This window comes from Takifugu rubripes, chromosome 22 (genome assembly GCF_901000725.2).
Source record: "Takifugu rubripes chromosome 22, fTakRub1.2, whole genome shotgun sequence".
Taxonomy (NCBI): Eukaryota; Metazoa; Chordata; class Actinopteri; order Tetraodontiformes; family Tetraodontidae; genus Takifugu; species Takifugu rubripes.
The window spans coordinates 12,326,510-12,350,132 of NC_042306.1; the positions used below are offsets into that span (position 1 = coordinate 12,326,510).

Sequence of the window (23,623 nt, forward strand, 5' to 3'; positions counted from 1 at the left end):
GACTGGCTGCTGCGTAAATTAAAACCCAAGCTCCCAATACACGAGGGCTTTTGAGGGACACTCTAAAAACAAGGAGAACTGGTTCAGATTTATTCAAAGCCCCCGTATCCCACTAAAATATGAACCCTGGATCCAGTAAAGGGCCCTCGGGCAGCCGGAAATGTCTGACAGATTTCATGTGAGCCCTGATCTGCAGGCATCTGTCAGAGAGTTGACTGATGAGCTATCTGAAGTCCCTCCTGCAGCGGATCACTTTTCGGGGTCGTTGCATATCAGGACTGCAACAGAAGGACCTCAGCAGCGACTCCAGGGGGAGTATTGGGAGGATCACTCTGAAAGGTTATGCTGACATGCAGCAGCAGCTCCAGGTACCGGATCCCCCTGGCTGTGGAGAGCCAGAGGATCTATGCTATATTGGTGCAATTTCAACAGAACCAGAGCAGATTTCCCCTGAAAACTGGCAAAAGTTCTTCGCCGTGTGACCTTTTATAGTTGTTTTGATTTGCTAGTTTGTGTTTCAGGTTGAGAATTCATCAGATTCAGTTTATTTTTACTTTTTTTTGCCAAACACTGACAGATGTAACAGAGTCCCTGTTGAATATCTGGCTTTTTTTTTATTTTTTAAATGCTTTATAAATAAATGCGAAAGTTCTTCTATTTGTGGAAAACATAAAAGGGATTTTGTCTCCTTTCTTGGAAGGGTTTTGAATTAAAAAGTTTTGCTGGTGCATTTTTATGATTTTTAGAAGAAAATAAAAGTCACAGAGTGCCGTGTTGTTCATGCTTCAGCTGTTCTCCATTATTTTGCACACACTCTTGCCTGACAAGTGCTGATGCCTCCTGCTTAATCCTCAGCTAAAAGCATTTTCATTTAGTCATGATTCCCCTCTTACCGGAAAGGGCAAATTCAATTTATTCTACGTTATCTCTGATGATTGAGGATCAGATTTGTAGCTAAACCGTAAACAAGCATTCCTCATGCCTCATCAATATGCGTTGGTTTAATTTAAAACTTGTACAAGCCAATTTGACATGAATGATATCACACAGTCTCCATTTAAATCCCACCTTCTTCTCTCTGTGCGTATCAGGCGATAAGCAGTTTTTCATGTATCCCAGAAGCAGTAAAAATGCTTCTTCTCTCACTCTTTTTTCAGGAAAACCAGACTGATATTTTGATATGTTTTGCTTTGGCTGGAACTCATTAACGCTCCAGAATGAACTCGTATCATAGTGGCTGCTAATCAATTTTCAGTAATTCCTGAAACGGATTGGAACACCTGCTCAGCTCCCAGTTTTCACTCTGCTCCTGACACCTCAATCTTGCGGCTCGGTTGCTGGGAAACCACCACAACATGCTCCGACCATCATCATCCTCTTCTCCTCATTGTTGTGATATTGGCTGTGTTCGGGCCCTGCGTGCATGTTTGTGGTGGGGGATTAAGTTGTCCTTCAGCTCAACTCCATCAAAATGACTGCTTATGCCGTGGCCTACATTTGAAAGTCCGGCTGAGATCGGAATCGAGTCAATAATACTGCTGCACTTTGCTTTGATCCCCGTGTTTAGTGACAGCAGCAAACATGCAGAGGGTGTGCTGACCTGCAGGTCAGTCCAGCATCATTCTCATATGAATAAGAATCAGATGATATTATTGCTTCAGTGTGACAAAAGCTTGGTTTGTTCATCAAACCTGTGCAAATTCTGAAAAACTAAACCTTTCCCCACCTGTTTTCCACAAACCATATTTATTCATATTGTGTTTGTGAGGATTTTCAGATTTATTCCTGGTGGACATTTGGACCTATTTTATAGCGTTTTCTTTAAAAAAGAAAAAAAATGTTGTTTTGGTTATATTCTACTTTCTTAAAGTCAAAAACATTGTGAGGGGGAACAAACAAATTCCATTCTGATGACTTTTACTCCAGTCGACTGTACTATTCGCCCCGCCCACCATCAATTCCAGCCAATAGGGCTGCGGATGAGGGGAGTGGGCGGAGCTTGGGCCGCGGAGAGGCGGGCGGAAGCGTCGCAGCATCGCTCCAACAAGAGACTCCTGGGCTTTGTTTGGTGGATGTGCGTGAGCACCATCACCTCCTTCAGACATGTGGACGGATATTAGGACGGTGCTACTTTTTCACTCGCTCGTCCTGAGGCTCCATTTCATGACAGGTAACTCGGAGCGTGCGTGTTGGTGGATGGAAGGAAAATAAAATACAACCGTGCTAAATGTGTGTATGCGCGCGCGTGTGCGTGTGTGTGAGAGAGAAAGACAGAGACGGGCTGCTGCAAAGAGCCCACCCAGTGCGTGGGCTTTTGTTCATAATAGTAAATGCAGAATCTATTAAACAATCTTAAATGAATATGTGAGCGCTTGGGTGCTGCGTGATAGCAGCGTGGGTGAAGAATCTGCGAGGCGGTCATGTGTTCCCCTGCTGTGAGCATCCATACTGCATCAGAGGAGCTGGAGTAGTCCAGACTGCATCTTTGTCCTCATGTTGACATGGATTGTAGTGGAAAAATAACAGTAGCAATAATCATAATCACACTTTAAAGTAGTCCATTAGCAGAAAGCAAACACAGACTGTGACCCTCTCTGTGCCTCCGTCAATTGACCCAAATTAATGCTGAATATTAATCAGGCGTTCATTCATTCATTAGCAAATGGCAGTTGAACAACACTCTTCAATGCATCAGCCACATTGTTGCCGATCCGCGTGGAGGCTGATCCCCTTTTCCTTTATCCCCCGTTCTCTCCAGCGACGGATGAGTGTGAGGATGGACAGTTTCAGTGCAACAACAGGAGGTGCATCCCCACCATCTGGAGGTGCGACGATGACGACGACTGCTCGGACAACAGCGACGAAGAGAACTGTCGTAAGTGTCCACGTGGGCGAGGCGTCGAAACGAGGCGTCCACGCCAACATGTGCACAGCGTGGATCATTGAGATGTTTTGCATGAGAAATTGGGCAGAAGCTAATTGCCCATTAGCGGCTAACTGCCTCTTTCTGACTGGAATGGGTACTAATGTTGCTTTCCATCCAAGATTTCCCTCCTCTCATGACATTTAGTCTATTCATAGGGTTTTTTTATCCAGGTAAAACTACACGGGAAGCCCAGAGGTACGCTTGAAAGGGAAGGCGGACTGGTCACAACCATTTTCCTGTCATCTTTGAATAAAACGTCCAGCGAAGAGACAGTTTGCATGCTGCATCAGTTTAGCTGGCACTGACAGGTATCTTAGAAGTGGCTTTGAGCAGAAATAATGGAATTCCACTTTTCCTCCTGACTGCAAGCCAGTGGCCTACATTCTAGAAGAATGCTCGAGCTGGGAACCAGTGAAGTTGTGCCAGCGTGAATCTCAGCTCCGCTTGTTTGCCATGTTGCCGTGTTCTTTTTTTGTGCGCCTGGGTTAATTGTGGCTCCGGAGGAATTCCCGCACCTCCTGGAACATGCGTGTTTCGTCTTCTTTTTTCAATCCTCATATCACTCTGCCTTTTGTTCGCCTCTTTCTCATAACAACGCCCACACACGGACCTGTTGTATCCAGCTCCCAGCTCCTCTCCTCGTCGTTCTGGAGGAGTTTAATGCATCTCCTGTCCTGCTGGATTGTCTGTATGATCATCTCTCTTCCTTTGTGAGATCATTTTTGTCGCACATTCAGGTTCACGCTGTCTCATCGTGGCCTAGTATTCGTGAGCGTGGTTGTCTTTACCGCGGCGTATGTGTCTGCGCTGTTGTTGGCGTGACTCGTTGCCCTGACGACATTAAACAATATTTTTTATTCTGCCTTGGCCTCCGAGGCAGAAGCAGGAGGCGTTGCGCTCTGAAGTGTAAAGCTGTACATGGTGGCAGAGTGCTGCAAGGATTTAGCTTGTAGTTAATTCCTACTCTCTCGTTGACTCAAATTGAGTTCCTGAGTGGTTCAGTGGGCAGGCTGGCCTTTTTTCTATATTGTATTTGTTCACAATCTATCATTTCTCAACAAGGATCCGGCGCCTGAATGTGTCCAGCAGAGCGTGGGGCTGATATATGCTGACAGCAGGAAAACCTTAGCAGTGGCTGCGTATTTGGGTGCACGTTATTCCCAAACCCGGCTCACAGAGCAGGTGGCGAGCTCGAACCCGCTCCCGTCGTCACCATCCCCCCGCCCGTCCACCCCCGCGCTCTCTCATCCCCATCCCCCCATCGTATAAACCTCCGCCCCCCACTGACCACTCACCCGCTGCACCCATATATTCATGCATGCATTAATGTGCTCGTGAGCGTGCGTGGGTGCTGGCTAAGCACGCTTAAACAGAGGCTAATGATGAGCTCTGCGTGTTTTCTTTTCTTGTACCCAGAAAGTGAAGGGTGTGTGTTTTGTGTGTCAGCTGTGGAGCGTCTCTGTAACAGTGGCGGGAACAAAAGAAGCGAGCTTTGAATTCTGAGATTTGTGCCAGTTCTGACATGAGAACTGCCACCGTTTAATCCTCAATCTGATTATACCAGCATATCGTCCTGATTCCATCTCGCTGCCTTCCAAGCTTAGAATCGCCTCCGCTGCCTCTGCGTCTTCATTATCTGCTGGTACGGTCGCGATCTCTTTCATCCCCGCTCATGAATTTAACATGTTTACCTGCGGGGAGGCGTCGCCACGGCAGCCTCAAAGTGTCGATTTTCTCCCACTGACGTGCAACAAAGGCGAGTACCCAGGAAACACAACTACTGGTGGTCCTGCCTTAAATCCTGGGGTCAGAGGTCATTCTTTATTCCAAAGGACTGGAACACAAGTGGACTCAGTACGTTTAAGACTATCCGTCCACACCTTTTTGACGAGATTACAGTCGAGGACATGAAGTCGTCTTTCAGGCATCAGGTTCACTACGTTGAGTCATATTGAAACATTTGTAGCTATTAAAGTCAATCACCTGCTTCATTTTACAGTCTCTGGTTCTGAAGACTGAAATCCTCTTTGGAACCAATTCTGCTATAAATAGACAAACTCGCTCCAAATCTTTTTTATATCACTGGATTCTCATGTAATGGGCACAGAATGAAGCATTAACGTAAGACTGAAGTGAAACTATATGTGGCGGATCTGAATTAGCAGCAGAAAAGGAGTAAACTATAAAATGTGCAGGTTCGTTTTCCTTCATTGCGTCGATCAACTGGTCCGTTGTATTGTCTCCTGCATGGGTGGCATGCATTTGTTCTGGTCTGCAGAACATATTTAATAAGAAATGAAACGACCGGCGCTTCCAGCCATCACCTGCAGACACAGATTCTGCTGCTGGCTGCAGAATCAATCAAAAAAATGTTCCCTCATCGATCCAGTGACCTGTACGGAAGACACATGGCAGCATTCTGAGCTCTTGCTTTACATTGCATGTGATCATGTGATCGCGGACTTGCACTTTTAATCCAGAAAATTCCTGACATTTTCATCTTTACACACGTAGTTCTGAGGACTTGTTTTTAAATAGTCAGACGCGATTGCAGAGCTTTGTGTTCAAAAGAGTTCCTCTCTGCTGTTGAGGAGGTGAAGTCATCTGGCTCAGCCTTGCCTACCTGCTGCGATCACTGGGCCCTGACTGTTAATCAGAGAGGATTCCGGAAGAGAGACGCAGTGGTTCTTCCCCCACTTATCAGTTCTGAACAGGTTGGGTTTTTTGGAGGGTAGGGGGGGGTGTTTGCAAGCGTTCCTTTTCCTCCCACGGCCTCTGCTTCACGTCTGGGTTGAGTGAAGGGTTTCATTTGACAGCGGGGACGCGAAGGGCTGTCGATGGCGTGAGATAAAAACTAACTGAAGTGGCAGAACGATCCATTGGGGGAGGAGGTATCAGACTCCCCCAATGTGGCTGCTGAGAACTGGCTACAGTCAGGAAGCGGCTCTGCTCTCAGAAATGCTTTCCTTTAGCTTTATGTTCAGTTTTAATTTAGATAAAGGCTTAATTGGCGTCCCACCTTTAATAGCCTGGACTCGATTTACAAAAGAAATGAAGTGATTCCGATTTATTTGTAGCCTTTCTGCAGATTTTGTTTTTAGCATTTATCAAAAGCAAAAGGGTTGAGCATTAAATGCCAACTGCTTTGAGAGTTCTTGTAAATTTTAACCCTTTAAAGATGAGCTGAATTGATTTTTTTTTTTTTTTACAGTGTGTGCCAAATTCTCTATTTCGCACCTTTGAGAATAACACTGAAAATGATTAAATACTCATCAATATACACACGGCAGAGCAGACATTGATATTCTGTTTAATCTTTTCATTCGGGAGGAATAAATCTGGTAAAGGCTGATGAGAACATGTTTCCGATGCTTCGCCTTATTGACTCCAGTCGCTTCATCAGGCAGCGGCTGGAAACCTTCTCCCAGAATGCAGCTGTTGCTGTGGGCATTTGTTGACATCGGCCATCTGGAAGTGGCGCCCCCGCTGCTGTGACACATTTGCTGTCGGTTTTAACATGTGGGCACGCTCATCGCTGCCTTCGCTGGCTCTTTCGCCGGCCCTACTGGCCCACTGCCCCGTGTCTGCGTCTGAAAGCCAGCCTGCCCCAAAGTGATCATTAAGAAGTCTGCAGTTGAGCTATTATCTCAGATTAGTGTGTCACTAAGCAGAGATGCAGAGGGGAAGGGGGGGGGGGGGGTTAATGTTTGGATATAGAACGTCTCTCAGCCTCGGCCTCTTTGCCCTCATTTGTCACATATTTAGCAACTGTTCCAGTTAATTTTGGGACTCTGGTCACTTTATAGAAAGGTGCCCTTCACTGACAAACGACTGGGGTGGATTTCAAAAGCAGCTGTTTCTCAGGGGGCAGTGTCAGCAGTGCATCTTATCTCATGGAAAATGACATTTCACTTTATTATCTGAGGCTCCGGCGTGGCGGCCCGGTATTGACGGCGACCTCAGCCGGAGCGTCCCCTGAATGCTGAGCTACGGCACCGGCGCGGCGCCTTTCCTTCACCTAGATGCGAACACTTTCATTTCCATTCTCGGCCCATTAGCGGGCGGCCCTGCCTCCTTTCATGTCCTCTTTGAGGACATTTGAGGCTGTTAATTGATCATCACAAAACGGTTCAACACTGCAAGAAAGTTCTTTCAAGTGCCCCAAACTAGGGAGGCTGCAGCGCATCTTTTAATGACTTCTGGAGTCAAAACGCATATCAAGATACTCATTTTGGTGGAAAAAAGCCCCTCTGTGCGACTGAACAGGCTGATTTGTGTGTGTTTGTGTGTGACGCACTCATCGCAGGCGTACAGCGGACGCACGCAGCTGAAACCAGAGCAACGGCTGCGCGGAGGTGATTTAAAATGATGAGTGAACATCTGTGACACATCCTCCGAAGCGCCGAGTCCCTTTCCTTTCCACCGGTGATTCACTCTCTCCAGATGAGTTATGATCACAACCTTGGCTGGCGGGAGTCAAAGTGGCGTCCGCTTTGTCCGGCTCTACGGTGACTCACATCATCGCCACCATCACGACGCTGAAGCTTTGCGTGCAGGCCGCCGCGGCCTTTAAATCATTCCACCCGCTTTGGCGCCTGTCATTGCCCCGCGCACACAAATAAAAGAGAGGGATCTACCGCTGTTGGGCTGCCAACAAACCGCGGAAGCCACACGGTTCCCTACGGGACTCTCGCTTCGTTCCCAGCGCAGCTTCCTGTCCCAAGTCTGAAGTAGGAACCGCTTTAGGAGAGGGATCAGGTGCCTGATCGCCTGACTCGCTGCCTCCGTACGTATGGATTTGAGGTTAATGGAAGGGGTTGTGCACGCTGCTCGCCTGGCACACATTAGAAATGCCATTTGCTCGGCACGCGTCAGATGTAAGACCGGTGCTACATTAACATATGTAATTATGCTCTCCCTTTAAACCCACAGCTCCAAGAGACGTCTCGTCCCCTTTGTGTCTCCTTTGCTTACGTCTCAAAAGGCTGAGATGTTTAATTGTATGCAGGCTCGAATGCGGCGCTGTTCCATCGTCATTAAAGAACACTTGTGAGCCTGTTCCTCCCTGGGTTTGCGTGCATGCACGTGTCCACACTTTTATGCGCAACGTGGAAGGAAATAAGCCGAGTAGACCCGTTGCACAGGTTCAAGGAGAGGAGGTTAGGAAAGGAGGTGAGGATGAGTGAGAAGGCGGGGTCGACTCTGGGGGGGTGTCAGTAAAACAAGGGAGTTGTGTTTTTGAAGCCCGTGTGGTGGTAAGTGTGATTATCAGTATAAATATATCGAATGAATACGATTTAGACTCCTTAAATAGGCTCCACCCACAAACAATAAATATACATAAATATGGCGCAAGGAAATAGTACATTAAAGAATCCTCATTTAAATGGTGGATCAAGACAAAATGATTAATTACCTTCAGAACACTCAAGGTTTGATCATATTTTACTTGCAAGTGCGGAGTGACTTAGGCTGTATTCTGAAAATCAAGTTTATTCCATTTTGCTTTATTTACAGTAAAGTCCGAGGGGCCAGTTTATCTACCCCTCAGTTGTGGTCGAGAAGAAAAATAATAGAACAGTGAAATCAATTCAAACTATGCTGCTGGCGGTGGAATGAATTCTTCCATTTTAAATTGAAACCACCTTCTTCCAGCAGTTTTTCATCATGATTTGGCAAAACTGGTTCGTCATATTTTGCTTTTTGGCTATAATATCTAAACTTTAGGCCAAAGAGTCTGCAGTTAGACAGTAGAGGAGTGTTTCATGTTTCTGATGATGAAAACATGTGTGGACCTTTGTCAGGTTCTCCTCCAGTAATTGGAAGGCTCCGAAATGGGGACATGTTTGAACTTTTAACCTCGATTTTCATCATTTAAAATAAATTTTAGCTGCAGAAATGAGCCCAAATTTTTTTTTTGATCCATGTGTCGTTAAACCACATGTAAATCAGGCTTAATTAACAGCAGCTACGCTTCCCTTTGTGAAGGATGCTCTCTGTGCAGCGTCCACAACACCGACGGATGGTTTTTTGAGCTTCTGTCCGCCAATACGCAGCCACGCGTTCAAATACAGCAGAAATGAAACGGCGACTCTTCAACGTTTAACCTGCCAGAACGAGGAGGGCGGTCCGGTGCGTGGGGCTTCATTTCCATTTAGAAGATCGACTCTTATATAACACCTCAAATAGACCATTTGTCTTTCTTTCTTCTCATTTTTCCAATACGCCTTATATTCAAAATCCCATCACAGGTCATCTGATGTTGCTGTGTACCTACATAACATTTTATAAAATCCTCGTCTCAAACCCTCCGACGGGCTTTATGGGACCCACAGATACGTGTGAAGGATATCTGACAGTGACAGGATCTATCGTGGCAGGCGTCGTTGTCCGATGGAGTGATGGAGAGCGAGGAAAAATAAAAGCAGGGAATAAAGAGGCCGTCTCCATGGAGCCAAGGAGGGTGCTCTGTGTGTGTGTGGGGGGAAGCAGGGCTGAAGTGCAGTGTAATTGATTTGAAAGTGGTTGTTTTGCACTCTTAGTGTTGTGATGCTGATCAGATATACGGCAAGACAGATCATTAAAAAAACATCCATTGTGTTTACTAGAGCAAGGTCAAAAGGTCAGACCCCTCTCTGCCTTCAGAGAAACGCCTTCTGGAGGGCGCAAAGCAAACCGGCCCCATAACAAGGTGAACCAGAAAGTAGACGGCAGCCTTTTATTTGAATGGAGAACGATCATCCACGCAGGAGGCTGAACCGCTGGAGAACATCTGCTTGTTCCTATCCGGCGTGTTTTTGTGAGGCCCATTGTTCCTATGTGTGTTTAAACTTGGCTGGGTTGTCGTTTTGGCACATCGGCGATATCCCTGACATCTGAGTAGGATTATGGGTGTATTACAGCACCGCTGCTACAAACGCTGCCACAGCCAGGATGGCAGAAACAGATGCTCCACGTCTGGTTCAGCCCTGTAGCTTTGACACTGTGTCAGGCATCCATCAGGCCCGGAGATGATTAGCATCTTTAAACACAGCATTTGGTCAGCAGTTTCATTTAAAAAAAAAATCTCTGTTGAATTATCTGGTGTTCTAAGTGGGATGCCTGCCACACGGCCGAGTACGAAGCCCCTAAGCATTCCCCTTGTCGTTGCTTGGCTCTGCTCTCAATGCTACAAGCTAGGTCTTCCATTTGTGGGCTGCAGTGGACGAGTGCCTGGCTGTACTGAGATTACTGTCATTTTCCATTAGCTCTTCAAAGATCTATTCTTTGCATCCATTTTACAGCCCCACAGTCTACTTTGAATCTCAACAGCACATACATTGTTGCAAAAAAAAAAACAACCCCAGAATAGAAACCTTAATTAATTTACCTACTGCAACAAGAAGCTGTTATTGCATCTGAATACAGCAGCCTATTTTACGCCCGTAATCGCTTGATATCATGATCTTTTGTTGCCAAGGGCTTTTGTCTAGAAGCTTTGGAAATTCGTGTAGTGTAAATGTCTTAAAGTGCCTCTCAGTGAGTTTACAAGGCCTGAATCCAGCCCTTAAATAGTTAAATTACGAAGTCACTGCTTTAAAGGCAAACTCAAAGTTTTCTCTGTCGATATATTTGATAGAGCGGCGCCACTGTCACATTCTTAGAAACAGTACAGCTTAAGTAAGACTCGGGGAACGGATGGCTTCACTCCTCTTCTGTTCGTGTCGTGGGGCCACGCTGGATGTGCAGCAAGTGTACCGTGCTGCTAATAGAACCGTCTGAGCTGCACATGCATGAGCGGAGCCGTAATGGCGAGCTGCTGCGTCACCTTTAACATTTTTCTCAAACGAGAGCGACGGACCTGCAACAAAGGACGCGGGAGCTCTGTGTGTTATGACAGGGATCAGCGGTGGTTGGATATGAATATTTATTATTAATGTGGAGGCTTTACATGTTCTGGTGAGTAAATAGCCAGGCTTCGCAGAGTCTTCCGACCCGCGGGCCAGCGGGTGTGTTTACAGACCTTCTCGCTGGGCCATCAGTGTCTGTCTGTCTCTCTTCTGTTGGGAATCTGGCTTGTTTTCCCTGGATACTCGTAGGAGACACAACAACGAAGCAGCAGAGCTGAAGAGCGGGGCAGCAGAACAGCAGAACCCTCGCCGACACGGGGCGGGCGCGGTCGAGGGTGGTGTTTGTGTGCTGCTGGCGGGGTTTTGTTCAAAGGTTCAAATCTGACTTTGTCTTAATTACGCATCCTCGTTGCTGAAGGCGGGTTTTCTCGAACAAGGGATTTGACCCCGGGCGTTATTACAGTTATGCTAATTTTTGTCTGTAGTGCGAGTTTAAAGGCGCTCTCTCAGGGTCTTCTCACAGTAATTTGGATGCGTTAGTCTCTGGGCCACAGAGAGGCTCTCTGAAAATGTTGTCTGCAGTCGGCATTCTGTCGCTTATTAGCGGAGCGAGGCCTTCGCAGGGAGGAGAGAAGCGGGGAAAGGGGGAGGGATGAAAGCGTAGCTGGGGCTCATTCTGCAGGGTGAAAGGCTAATCTTGCAATTCCCATTACAGTGCCTCGGTTAGCAGAGAGACAATAATCCAGGGTGGCACACATTTTTACTGTAGGCTCTCCTCATGCACTCTGCTGCCAAGGACTCCCCATCGAAGTTCCCCGAAAGATATATTCTTAAATCCAGACTTACGGCAACCTGGAAATGTGTAATATAGGGCTGCTATTAGCTGTGCTGTTTCCTGTCTTGTGCTGTTATAGCCTAAAGTCTGCACGTCCATTCAGACTCAGATTACCAAATCTTCATGTCGCGTGACGCTGAGTTGCTAATTTAAACACAATCTACAGATAAAGATGCCTTTTATATGAATTCTATCATTGTAATAAGCGCACCAAACCCACTATTAAATATTCTTTCTGCGAGCAGATGTTCAGATGAAGTGTTTGTTTTTCAGGAAGGGTGAGGGAGTAAAATGTCTGCAGCTGAATGATGCTCACGCTCGGAGGGGTCGGGAACTCGATACTACAGCTGCTTGAGCTGCAAATTATGTCACCAGTGTCGGTGCCACTGTAAATTACCTTCTGCGATCTGAATTATAAATGGATCGTATTTGGGTTGGCTATGAAAACATTTAGTTCTTCATGTGCGTGATTGTAAGATGTGCTGAAAAGGCTGGAGGAGCTTTTGATTCACCTCAGCTGCCCGTCCCACAAGGGCAGGAGGTTTTTGACAGAATGCTAAGTGACCTAGTAACACTTTGGTGGAGTAATGTTATAATGTATAGATCTTGGGCACCATTCTCCATAACAACAAACCAGAAATCTATTGACTTACTGGAGTAAATTAAGTAAATTAGTATAACAATGATGCTGTAGTGGAATATTTGTGACTAAAAGCTCACACAAGTTGTCACTGCGAGCATCTGGGAATGCTAAGGCTAATGCTAACGCTAGCTTGCCTGGTGTGATCGAGTCCCCCGCGTAAACACTTTGACCCTTCATATTTGTAGGATATTACCTGCAAGTTTTGCAGCACGAAGTGCTTAATTCATAATGTAGGAAAGTTATGAACCTTCTCAAACTTAAACTGACAGACGTGCGCGCCGCTCTTAGATTTAGCCCTCGCTGAAGTGAGTGAACGCGTTCCTTCCTGGAGCCATAATTACTTCTGACAGATGGATAATGACTGAATGAATACCGACTGTCCAAGTGAAGGGGGCTATCACTTCAAGATTCTCCTCATTAATTTCCCATTCACCTGATCCTCCTGCAGCACCGAGTCCAATATCAGAGTCAAATTTGGCCACAGATTGCCGAGACACTGCATTAAAAACCATTTTGCATCTATTTGCCCAGTTTCACAGCCAGTAAAAAGCCACACCACTCACATTGCGCCCCGTACTTTCGCCCTCTTGAATCTACGTTTTATCGTTCATCTTTCAAGCAGACGATTCATCAGAGAGCTGGATTCTTCCTCCAGAGAGCGACCGTCAGCTTTTGATCCGCAAACAAGGATTGTAGAACCCAGATGCTGGAAATCATTAGATGTTTGAGCTCAACATTGGAGTTAAACACTTCCTCATCTGTCTCTGTTCTCAGCCCCCAGGTGAGATTTTAAAGCAGCTGGGAGCTGATAGGCACTACTTTTGTGCATTTAAGCCATTCGGAATCATTAAAGCATAAAACCCTGAGAGTCCGATCGATCCGGCTCTGGAGAATAAGCCTGCTGGATGGCTGTGACTGTGGAGAACCGGACAACCACATGGAGGCGGCGCCGCTCTCTGAAGAACATGTTCCTTCCCTTCACCGGCTCCTCTGCGGCCCTGAACAGGCTTGCAGACCGTGATCGGGCCTGGAAGCAGGAGCAGCGCGCAGTAATCTGCAGTGAAGCATGCTGGGAAGGCTCAGCTGAGGAGGCGTCAGCTGTTTCAATATGTCTGGTTTTTTTTGGTTGTTTTGTTTTCTAGGCCAGGGAGGCTTCATCACCAAGAGCCGCGGGCCAGGTGACAGCCCGGATCGACTAACTTGTTTCCAGCGCAGCTCAATGTCGTTCTTTATCGTCGGGCAGCATCGGCTCTTTAGAAAGTGCCTCAGCGTGTGTGAGCGCGGCATATTTGTTTTATTGTAAATGAAGAGTCGTGAGGCTTTCAGGAGCCCCCAGCGACCGATCGATCTCTGACCGCTTATTCGTTATTGCGGTCATGTTTTTGTTTAGCCTGGGATGTTCCTGCAGCACCATAATCCACCCCCTCTCCCCTAATTATTGTGCTTGGACCACACTTTTGAGGACTATTTCAGGGAAAATGGGACGTTTTCTTCATCTGTAGAGCAGGATTCGTTTCATTCGTTTCCTTTTGCTCTGCTCATTTGAGCTTTAAAAGTAGGAGTCCAACTCACACAGGTGAAGGACGCATTGTTCAACCCTCGTGGATTAACGACAAAACAACAGGCTGCGAACACCCACCACTCCCTCTAAAATGACCTGCCGTAATTAAATTCCTCTTCCGAGTTGCTTTATTTGGCCTGCTGCAGGTTTCTGAATGAAATGCTGGTTGATTTGATGACGTCTCCCTGCCGCTCTGCTCCCTCCAGCTCGCTTCCCGTCATCTGAGTCTGGAGGCGTTCCTCTCATGTCTTCCACATCACAGTGATGTGTGACTTACAAACCGCGTTCTGTCATCTCCGGGGATTGAACCCGCTCCCCTGCATGCTGGAATTCATCCGTGGAAGACCCCAGAGAGCAGATCGAGCATCTTCAACTAAAACCAGATGGTGGCTTACAAGAACTGTTTCCTTCCATGTTCTGTGATGTTTTCGGCTGAAATGGTTCTGATATTACATTCACTTCGTGGAAATTATATCAATGGCTGAATTGTGCAACTATTGGGAAAAAGATATAGGAATATTCCGTTCCCAGCTAAAGTAAGCTGCATCCAAGCCTGGTCTTCTTCTAGGTGCCTCGGAGAACTGGTCTTATCTCTTCAGAGACACTTAATAACAGAACCCGGTAAGCTCCGTTGTTCCCTCAGAAGTAGCAAAGGGAAGATTCAGACATCTTTTTAATGGGATGGGCAGCTTAAAACACCACCCAGAGGCATTTCTGCCAATATTCATCTGAAGTTGATTAAATAAAATAGAGGAAATGGCAAAACCAAGGTGATTTCGTGTGAGTCAGTGTCATGTGGTGAGTGTAGCGTTGACATATGGCTGCACCAACAATGTCCTGGGAAAGAGGAGCAGTGACAGAAGGTCAGACACATGGAGCATCATGTGACGGAAGGCAGGAATATCTGTGTGTGTGTGTGACATGAAGGCAGGAATATCTGTGTGTGTGTGTGTGGGTGTGTCTATGCTGAATATGTGTTTACCTGTTTGTAATTGTGTCCGCAGTTGGAAACAATGCACCAAAGATTGCGTCATGACTTGTATTGCTTTCATAGATGCTCACAAATCCCCCCCCTCCTCCGTCTGATATGACTTCCAGGTAAATCTTCTGGGCTTTAGCCAAGCTGGAGCGCCCTGTCTTCGGGATAAATCACTGTCCGTTTGCTAGAAGCAGCTTTGTAGCGAGTATATCTCACCTCTGAGATACTCTGAGGCGCCGGTGCGACCTGGCGGAGGGAGAGGAAATGTGCCTTTTTTAGTAGGCTGAGCTATAATTAGCATCGCATGTCGGTTTGGTCGGAACAAGGTCAGAAGAAACGCTGAGCAGCAAACGTTCCGCATCATGTCCTGAAATTTGTCTGCATTAAGATGCAGGTTTTTTTGAGACGTATCAAGTTTGTTTTGATAATGAAACAGCAAAATTGGGATCCCTGCCGGATCGACTTACCTGTCCGGATTAAGTAAAACGCTCTGGTGTCACGGCTTTCTGATTGGCTTAATTTGTTCTTATGAGCAAAATAATCAAAAAAACAGGCAGAAGAGATTAAATCCAAACATTCACTGCTGCAGCTGTGCTTTCTTATAAATCAGTAGTCTCTGAACTGAGTGAGAGCTCAGCCCCCTTTGGCTTATTGTCCCTCTGTGGGCTCCTGCAGGCACTGACTGATGGACAGATGTCTCTCATTGACAGATTACAGGCTGACATCAACGGGGGAAATATCCATGCGTCTGCATCGTTAAAGAGACGCGACAAATTAGATTGATAGCCATCAAAAGCAGCTTCCACGATGACGTCACCTTTTCATGCATGGCACCCCATTCGTTCCGGAGGGCTCGGACAGTTTCACGCTGGTCTGAGCCAACGGGAAACATTGTGTTTCCTGCTTGGACGAGCCTCCCCTGTGTCTCACTGTGCTAATGAGGCCATTTGTCTTCCGATGCCCAGGAGAATCCGCTTATCACCGCACAACCTATTAAGCCTTCCGAGGCCTCCGAACAGAAAGTGCTGTCATTCATATCCTCCCAGGATGAAAAAAACACTTTGTGTGTGTGTGTGTGTGTGTGTGTGTGTGTGTGTGTGCGCGTGTGTGTGTGTGTGTGAATGACTGAGCAATCACGGTTGACAGGAAATCCAGCAGCTTCACTGATTCACCTGATTGGGTTTCATGTCGTTAATTCGTGTTGGTGAGAGATCCCTGATGCGTCCCCGCGTGTGTCCGGCCACCAGGAAACATTCGGGAATGCTGTCACGCTAAGCTGTCAAACGGAGCTGGCGGCAAACCAAAACGGTCGGAAAGTGATGTCGAAGGCGGAATTTGTCCAAATCAGCAGCTTTGGTTTGGTTTTGATTTAAGGTTGGGCTGTTTTTTTTTGCTCTGAGCGGAGTTCATGGAAGCTTTCGCCTCAAGCGGGACAAGGATTGACAGAAAGAGCGCTTAGCAGCTCCGGGAAAAACGATTCACCAGGATCCACTGCAGATCAACCTTCTCATTCTGCTGTTCACCTTCAGCCATCACCCCCCCCCCCCATCGAGGCTAACATTTTAAGCCCCATCTAATTAAAACAGAAAGTCAATCGGAGCAGATGGCGTAAGCTGGCCCAGGTAATTGTTGCCAAGTGAACCGTGGCCCCCGTGGACATCAGCTGAAATGGCGACGACTTTAGCGAGTGGTGCTACGTCTGACCTGGGAAGGCCACATCCGGATCTACTGGATCCTCCGTTCACTCGTTCAGTGCTCAGCTCCCCCACCTTCTTCTGGGAGCCAGATTAATTAAAACGAGAATCTTCAGAGCGCTCCAGCATTTGGAGGATGTTATGAGTCCAATTATTCCGTTGCCTTCAAACTTGATGTCTTGCCTGGGGGACCCTCGGCGTGTCTCCTTCCACCGTGTGGCATTCGCGGTTGTGTGTGCCGCAGGAAATTTAAGTTGCTCCGCAGAACGCTTTCCCATTTGTTGTGTAATAACAGGAAAAATGGAGGCGAGGCCAGCTGCAATGGCTCCAGGTCACCGTAAAGGTGAATAAATTTAAGTTAATTACCTTTATTTGAAGTTTAAAGGTGGGTGATTGTGGTTACAGGCTGGAAATTAGTTTAATGCCAAACACCAACATCTAAATTATATATTATTATTTTTAATTAACTCTGTTTATTTAGTGTCAGGGTGAGCCATCAGGGCTTTTCTTCGCCCCTCTTGCTACAGCAGATTCTTGTGAAGAGCACAAGTAGATGAGATTTCGAATGAAGGGGGAGCTATTCCCAGTCTGAGGATTGGCTCCGTAACTATTCAGGGTTTCACTAAAGAAGATGGTTTCTGTCTCCTGCTGCCGTAAGGAGAGTGTTCCCTCTGCAGATAAAGGCTTTGCAGCGCGTGTTTGAGGAAGCCCTCAGTAGTGTTGATATCTCCGCCAGGCACCTGCAGCTACCCTCAAAAACACAACCCTCAATGTTTCTGTTTGCTGAATGGGGCTTTTCTGCAGCACTGGCGGATTTTACTTGTTTTACAACATGAAAGTTGATGAAAGAAACTAAAACTAAGAACACCGCTCACGCTCAGGCTTATAGATGGCGTTGGAAGCGGAGTTGGAGGAAGAGGAAGAGGTGGAAAAGTGGGAGCAGACTTGGATTAGCAACGGGATCGCTGCTGGTTCCTCGCAGGCTCCCGGCTAGGATTAGACGCACTGCACATCTGGAAACGCTGTATCTAATTTGCACCAAGATGGGGCGAGTTGAGGAGTGGTTGCAGCTGAGTGGGGAGGCCAGAGAGCTGGGCTCAGGGCCGCTAAACCTCTGATGTATTAAACCATCCTGCAGGTTCTCCCAGAACAGGTCGGGGCAAATTGAATGATTCCGTCTTGCAACTTTGCGACTGCGCTTTTAAAATCTGCTTATTCCTGTGTTCAACTTTGCAAGCCTGAGCCGTGACGAGCTCGGGGCCGTTACATTACGTTTGGATCACTGCCTTTTTTTTTTTTTCCCTCTCCACGCTACCACCTCAACAGACTTCTTCCAGACATGTTATTGGATTTCACTTGACATATTTATCAGCCCGTGGCCTCGCCGGCTTGTAGCTCTCTGTTGAAAATAAGTTTAGGACGTAAAAGGTTTAACCTTCCTGAACCCGCCGTGTTCAGCACTCTGAATCCGTTTCACCGCTCTGAGATGAGAAACCTGCAGGAGAGATTAGAGTTCTGGAGAGCTGCAGCCGGAGGGGAGGGGAGGCCTGAACAATGAATGAGCATCCAGAAATTGGAAAAGTGGAGACAATTAGTGAAAGATATTAGCAGAATTGAGCACAGGAGAAGGCGGCGTAGGAACAATGCAAGCGATGATGAGCCTGATCTCCTCTGATGGGAGAGATGATTGCCGGGAGTCAGATCATTGTCATGAGATTTCTGCCCCGCCGTTTCAGCGTCTAGCTTCCGTCGACTGGTTCTTATTAAAGAGTGTGCCATAAACAGCCAGATTCTATCAATGGGGGATCACAGAACATCCAAATTTCCAACAAACCTGGGTCTCTCTTTTAAAAAATATACTTTTTAAATGTATTTTTAGAAGCACGGTGAACAGAGAATGGCAGCCGGTTACTCCCTGACTGCCTGGCTGCTGTTTACCACCTGGGTGAAGAATGAGGGTTCTTGTCCATCACGATGTTTCGGCAGATCAGTTTGGCTTTCATCACTCTCCAGAAACGTTTAATAATCTAATTACATATTAAATTTAATAAATTTAGAAATCCTCTTCCTCCTTTAAGTCTTAATTAAAAGAAAAAGAGATTAAATAGATAAGAAAGACTCTTCCAGTGTGTGATGCGCAAGGATCTCTGGGCCTGATTTGCCTATTTGAGCTTCAGTGGATGACTTTGTTTCTTCTGAAATGCTGCGCGGCGCCCTTAAACTCAATCAGCTCCATGTTCTGTGTATCCAACCACATGATTGAAGATAATTCCAGCCTCGATCCCCTTGAACGCTGCCATCTCCATCAAGAACGAGAATCCGCGCTTGTGCGTTCCAAACTGAGCCGACGCGTCTGTGCACATGTGTCAGCGGCGCTGATGTGGAACCGGGATGACAGCTCTCTTAAATAGCTTAAACGGCGGAAAGTGGACATTGCTTTAAATGGAACTATCGCTGCCTTGGCAAAAAGATGCATCAGGAGCCACACAGCTAATGTCACAGATCGCTCCGAGCCTGCTGCCAGGGTGGCCTCGACTGTGCCAGAACTGTGTGTAAACCACTTCAGACCACTTTGCTCTGCTGGCTACACATATGCGCTGTAGCCCTACGGCCTTTAACCTGCCCTCTTCTTCCCCTCTCTGTTCCTCCATGTCCAGCCAAGAAGACGTGCGCCCCTGCCGAGTTCGCCTGCTTGAACGGACAGTGTGTTCCGGGACGCTGGCGGTGCGATGGGGAGCCGGAATGTCCCGACGGCTCTGACGAAGCAGCAGAGACCTGCAGTGAGTGGACCTGAACTGTATTTTCTGCTGTTTCTGACGAGTCTCCTATAGAACTCGTGCTCAGGTTGCTGATTTCCTTTGTTATTCAGACTGCAGCTGCTGTTAAACCAGCTCACAGGCTTCCGCTCACCCACGCTCAGCAGCATTTAATGCCGTCTGAGGGAGCCTGTGTAGCTTTATTACCTCTCTGATGATGTTTGGCGTGCTCGCTGTTAGCTCGCACCAGTCTAGCACCCCCACGCACACAAAGCCTGATGGGCTTTAGGTGAGTCGATGTCTCAGCCGTAAATCAGAGACTCGGAACGTGTGGGTGGCCAGAGCCTGTTGTTGTTTTCTTTTTTTCATAATTGCTTTTCATTTTCGATTGCTTCTCATTGGGGGGTTTTTAGAGCTGCTTGTTTAAAAGTCCTTCGAGCTGCAGGAGGAGGCTTTACATCACCACTGCAACAAATGTCAATAATATTAACTATAATATTAATTGCTGCGCCTTTAAGAAAATGATGCTATTTTGCTGAAATGTTTTGGTTTCTTCTAATCAGCTGTGATCAAGAGTCCTTTTTCACTTTCGCAAACCTCTAAAACTCAAAAAACTGAAGAGAGAATTTAAAATTCAAATGTGTCTTCCTAACCCACATGCAAGAACTCACCTTAGAGTTGTTCTTTTATCCCAGAGGGACAAAAGAAGGATGCTGTGGCCTTGACATGTCCAAAACCCAAGCAAATGACCAGAACTCGCCATTCTAACCAGATTGAACCAGACGTGTCCACTCATTGATGATCTCTAAGTGCTTCTGAGGTGGAACTAAAATGCATCAAGTAGAGCGTAAAATATACCAAATCACGTGATAGCTGCAAATTCTGGAAGACTGCCTCGTGAGACGCAGCAGCAGCGACGCTACAGCACGGAAATGCAGGAATTCCACGATATTGCAGCTCCTTTTCCGTTTGAGATGGGATTGAATCATAATAATGACACAAGAGAAGGAAGGAAGTAACCCTGCTGAATGGACATTTTGTGGGGGGGGGGGGGGGGTGGTAGAGAACAGTCGGGCCACAGTAACCGGCCGACACCAGCGAATCTCACACGGTCTCATTAGCCTACTGGCAAATAACCTGTCAGCCGCTCGGCCAGATTACAGAGCGTTAATGAGAAGTGTACATCTGTCAGGGAAACCATGCGATGCGCCTCCACCGCTCCGCCCGGAAGTCACATGATGGCCGCCCGCAAACGGGAGAAAGGGAGAAGCACAATGGCCTTACAGGGGGTAATTACAGAACGCACCTTAATGCATCACGCTCCACTTCCTGTGGTTCAAATCCGGGCTGAGAAAAGTGTCCCGTACCTCCAGCTCGCCACGGCGGGTGTGCAGCGCACCCTCGTGCGTGCAAAACCCCGCTCGACGCCGCAGACATCTGTGCCACATTCTGGCTCACTGAGTGGATTCCCAATTACACGCTGGAGTAGCGTTACATTGCCACATTAAGAATTCAAATGTGGGCCACATTGAGAGAGTAACTCTGAAAAATGAATGAGCCCGTGGAGAAGCGCAGCAAAGTGCCAAAGCTCATAGTTTAGATTCACGTGTAATCAAGGAGGAAGTGGGCCACCACAGCCAGCTGTGCCGCGGCGGTGGCATCTCGGTTTAGTTTTTTCTCTTATTGACGTTTCCTGACGGGAACGCGGCCGAGCTCCAACGCAGCCGCCCTCTCCTCCGCAATTCATCAGCGGGACACGGGGAAAGCTTCCATAATTTAAGGACGTCACTCTTCAAACCGATGCAACTTGTCACTCTAAATCGGCCGGTTTTGGTTGTCAGTTTAGTCTTTTAAAGGTTGAACCGAACCCCTCTTTCTATAAAGCAGATGCTGAGCTTTGTGGGGGAGTTTATTTTCTTGCTTTCTTTCTATGCTTTTATTCACTTTGAAATGGAAGATATTTCCTTACAAATGTGTTTGGATTCCACTGACTGGATGCTGCACAACTGTGTGGCTTCTTTCCCTTTTCTTTCTTGTGGAAATGTGTCTTCTGACAGTTAATGTTAGCGGGTTCACGCGAGTGGCTTGTTTGTCGCCGCCACAATAAAAGGTGAACAAATGTGTCGTGCATAAATTAGCACAAATGTAGAAACAAAAATATTTATTAAATTGACCGAGTCAGTGATTTGACTTTACCTTTATCACCTATTGATTTAATCTGAATTAGGGCTGTAGAAAGTGTTATTATTGCATGCATTCTCCTATCCCTGTTCTGTAATAACATGATAATAGACTTATTTCAGGGGCCTCTGTCCCTGCTCTCAACCAGACGTGCGCGTCGCCTCCACAGAATAAAGCTTTCGTGCTCATGAACACCGAACAACCTTTTAAATGTTTCACAGTATGACAACAGGACTGAAACGACCAAAGGATGGTTCACCAGTGCAAAAGCTCCATTATTCAGAGCAGAGTGATCTATTGGGGGTTTACATGGATGAGATTTAAATGATTCAGGACGATGATGCTGCGTTTAGGTGAGTTTAGGCAGGTAAAGCCCTGTTTCATCGCCTGTAGTGCTGCTACGTTCATTCATTGAAATCCATTTTCAGGCAACAGGCTCTCAGCAACAGTAACAAGGTTCATTCTGATCAAATGACCCGACTAAAGCTGTCGCTTCGAGCGACGCCTCGGGTTTCTGGAGAGTGATGAAAGCCAAACTGATCTGCCGAAACATCGTGATGGACAAGAACCCTCATTCTTCACCCAGGTGGTAAACAGCAGCCAGGCAGTCAGGGAGTAACCGGCTGCCATTCTCTGTTCACCGTGCTTCTAAAAATACATTTAAAAAGTATATTTTTTAAAAGAGAGACCCAGGTTCTTTGATGTATAGATCAAAGAATGTTCTTTAATGCAAGTGTCACTTCAGACAACAGGAAAGACCGTCCAAAATGAAAGCAATTTAAAGATGAATGAAAGATGTTCCTCATATTAGAGGGAACGTGTCAACAGAAAACAGTAACGTGGTGAACGAACACAGAAGCACTTTTATTAAAACTTGCTTGCTGATGGCAAGATGAAAAACTCCGGCAGGAACAACTGGACCTCTCTTTATTGTGATGATGGCGATGGAGCAGGAACCTCAATCTATAGTCAGGTTCTACCGATCAGGAACAACAAGATAGAGAAATAAATGAAATGTCCACCAGTTATTGTTGCTGACAAGAACGTAAGATTTCATTAAGATGCAGACGAAACAGGGACGCTCACTTCTGGGTGCATCCAGTATGGAAAATTAGGATCCTGCAGACTTGTTTCAGGGGACAACAGGATCCAGGATAGACACCAGTCAGAGGACAGAAAAACAACACAAACACGATGGAGACAACATGAACCTGGGTCAGTGAAGTCAATCTGAGGGACGGGGACAATTCAGAGACAGCTGAGACAAACCAGACCACTGTAAAAAAAGACTTGGTAAACATCTGTGGGACAAATGTCCAGCATCTGGAAACAGAACGGAAGAAAAAATATGATAGATCAGAAGGACAGTAGGACAAGTGGCCAGCTGGAGGACAAGAATCAGCAGCTGGACAAGCATTGCTGAAGTCAACCCGGTTATGAGACAGGACGGGAAGAGAGACCTGACCTTGAAGAGACAGAGTTCAGCCACAAAGGAGGAAGATCTGCTGCAACAGGGACAAAACGTCACAAAGAGCAGGAGATGCAAACGCGGCGTTGCCAGCTGCTGCTGACAAACTGGAGGATGTTTGTGGACGACTGAGGAAGAACAGGGACAAACGTCCCCCTTGATTATCCTCGGAGGGAAGGAGCAAAGGCGGAAAAAGAAGCAGAACCAAATGTGCAGAAGAAAAGGAACAGTTGTTTCATCAAGATGGCCCAAAGACTCCAGTTATCCACGAAGAAGAAAACAGGAAGATTTTCCCTGGATAAATCAAGTTGGGTTTTTTTTTAGAAAAAAGGAATTCATTGTTTCTCTCTCTGTATTGACAGACCTGCCCTCACCTCCGGAACTAATGAGATAAATTTCACAACACTTTCACAAGTCTTCTACATTCCCAGATAAAACTCAAATTTGACACTTAATTCAGTTGTAATTAATGTTGAGGCTCATCCCTTCAAAGTGTAAGTTAATGATCTCCCAGAGAAAAGTATTTTAACTCCAAAGGCAGCTGTGTTTACTTTTCCAATTGCTCACAAAATCCAACCAATCAATGAGTAGCGCTCTTCTTCGGTGGTATAACGACCCAAAACCAAGCGCCCCCTTGTGGACCAACTGCAGTACTGTCAGATAACCTCACACATTATGTCACACAATATAAATATTACAATCCCAAATTCCTTGGAAGACTATGCCTGACTCTTAAAAATGCCTTAATTTT

At 46.6% G+C, this 23,623-nt stretch overlaps 1 protein-coding gene across 2 annotated transcripts in view; it reads left to right on the plus strand.

Moving 5' to 3' along the window:
- Nucleotides 1-2,011: 2,011 nt before the first annotated feature.
- The window catches only part of LOC101070154 (low-density lipoprotein receptor-related protein 8-like), a 44,407-nt gene continuing 22,795 nt past the window's right edge, over nt 2,012-23,623 (plus strand). For both annotated transcript variants that reach the window (XM_011616596.2, XM_029830747.1), the window contains exons 1-3: nt 2,012-2,170; nt 2,759-2,875; nt 19,125-19,247. In XM_011616596.2, the coding sequence (XP_011614898.2) occupies nt 2,104-2,170; nt 2,759-2,875; nt 19,125-19,247 (307 nt within the window). In that variant the 5' untranslated portion in view covers nt 2,012-2,103. The remainder of the gene's footprint in view (nt 2,171-2,758; nt 2,876-19,124; nt 19,248-23,623) is intronic.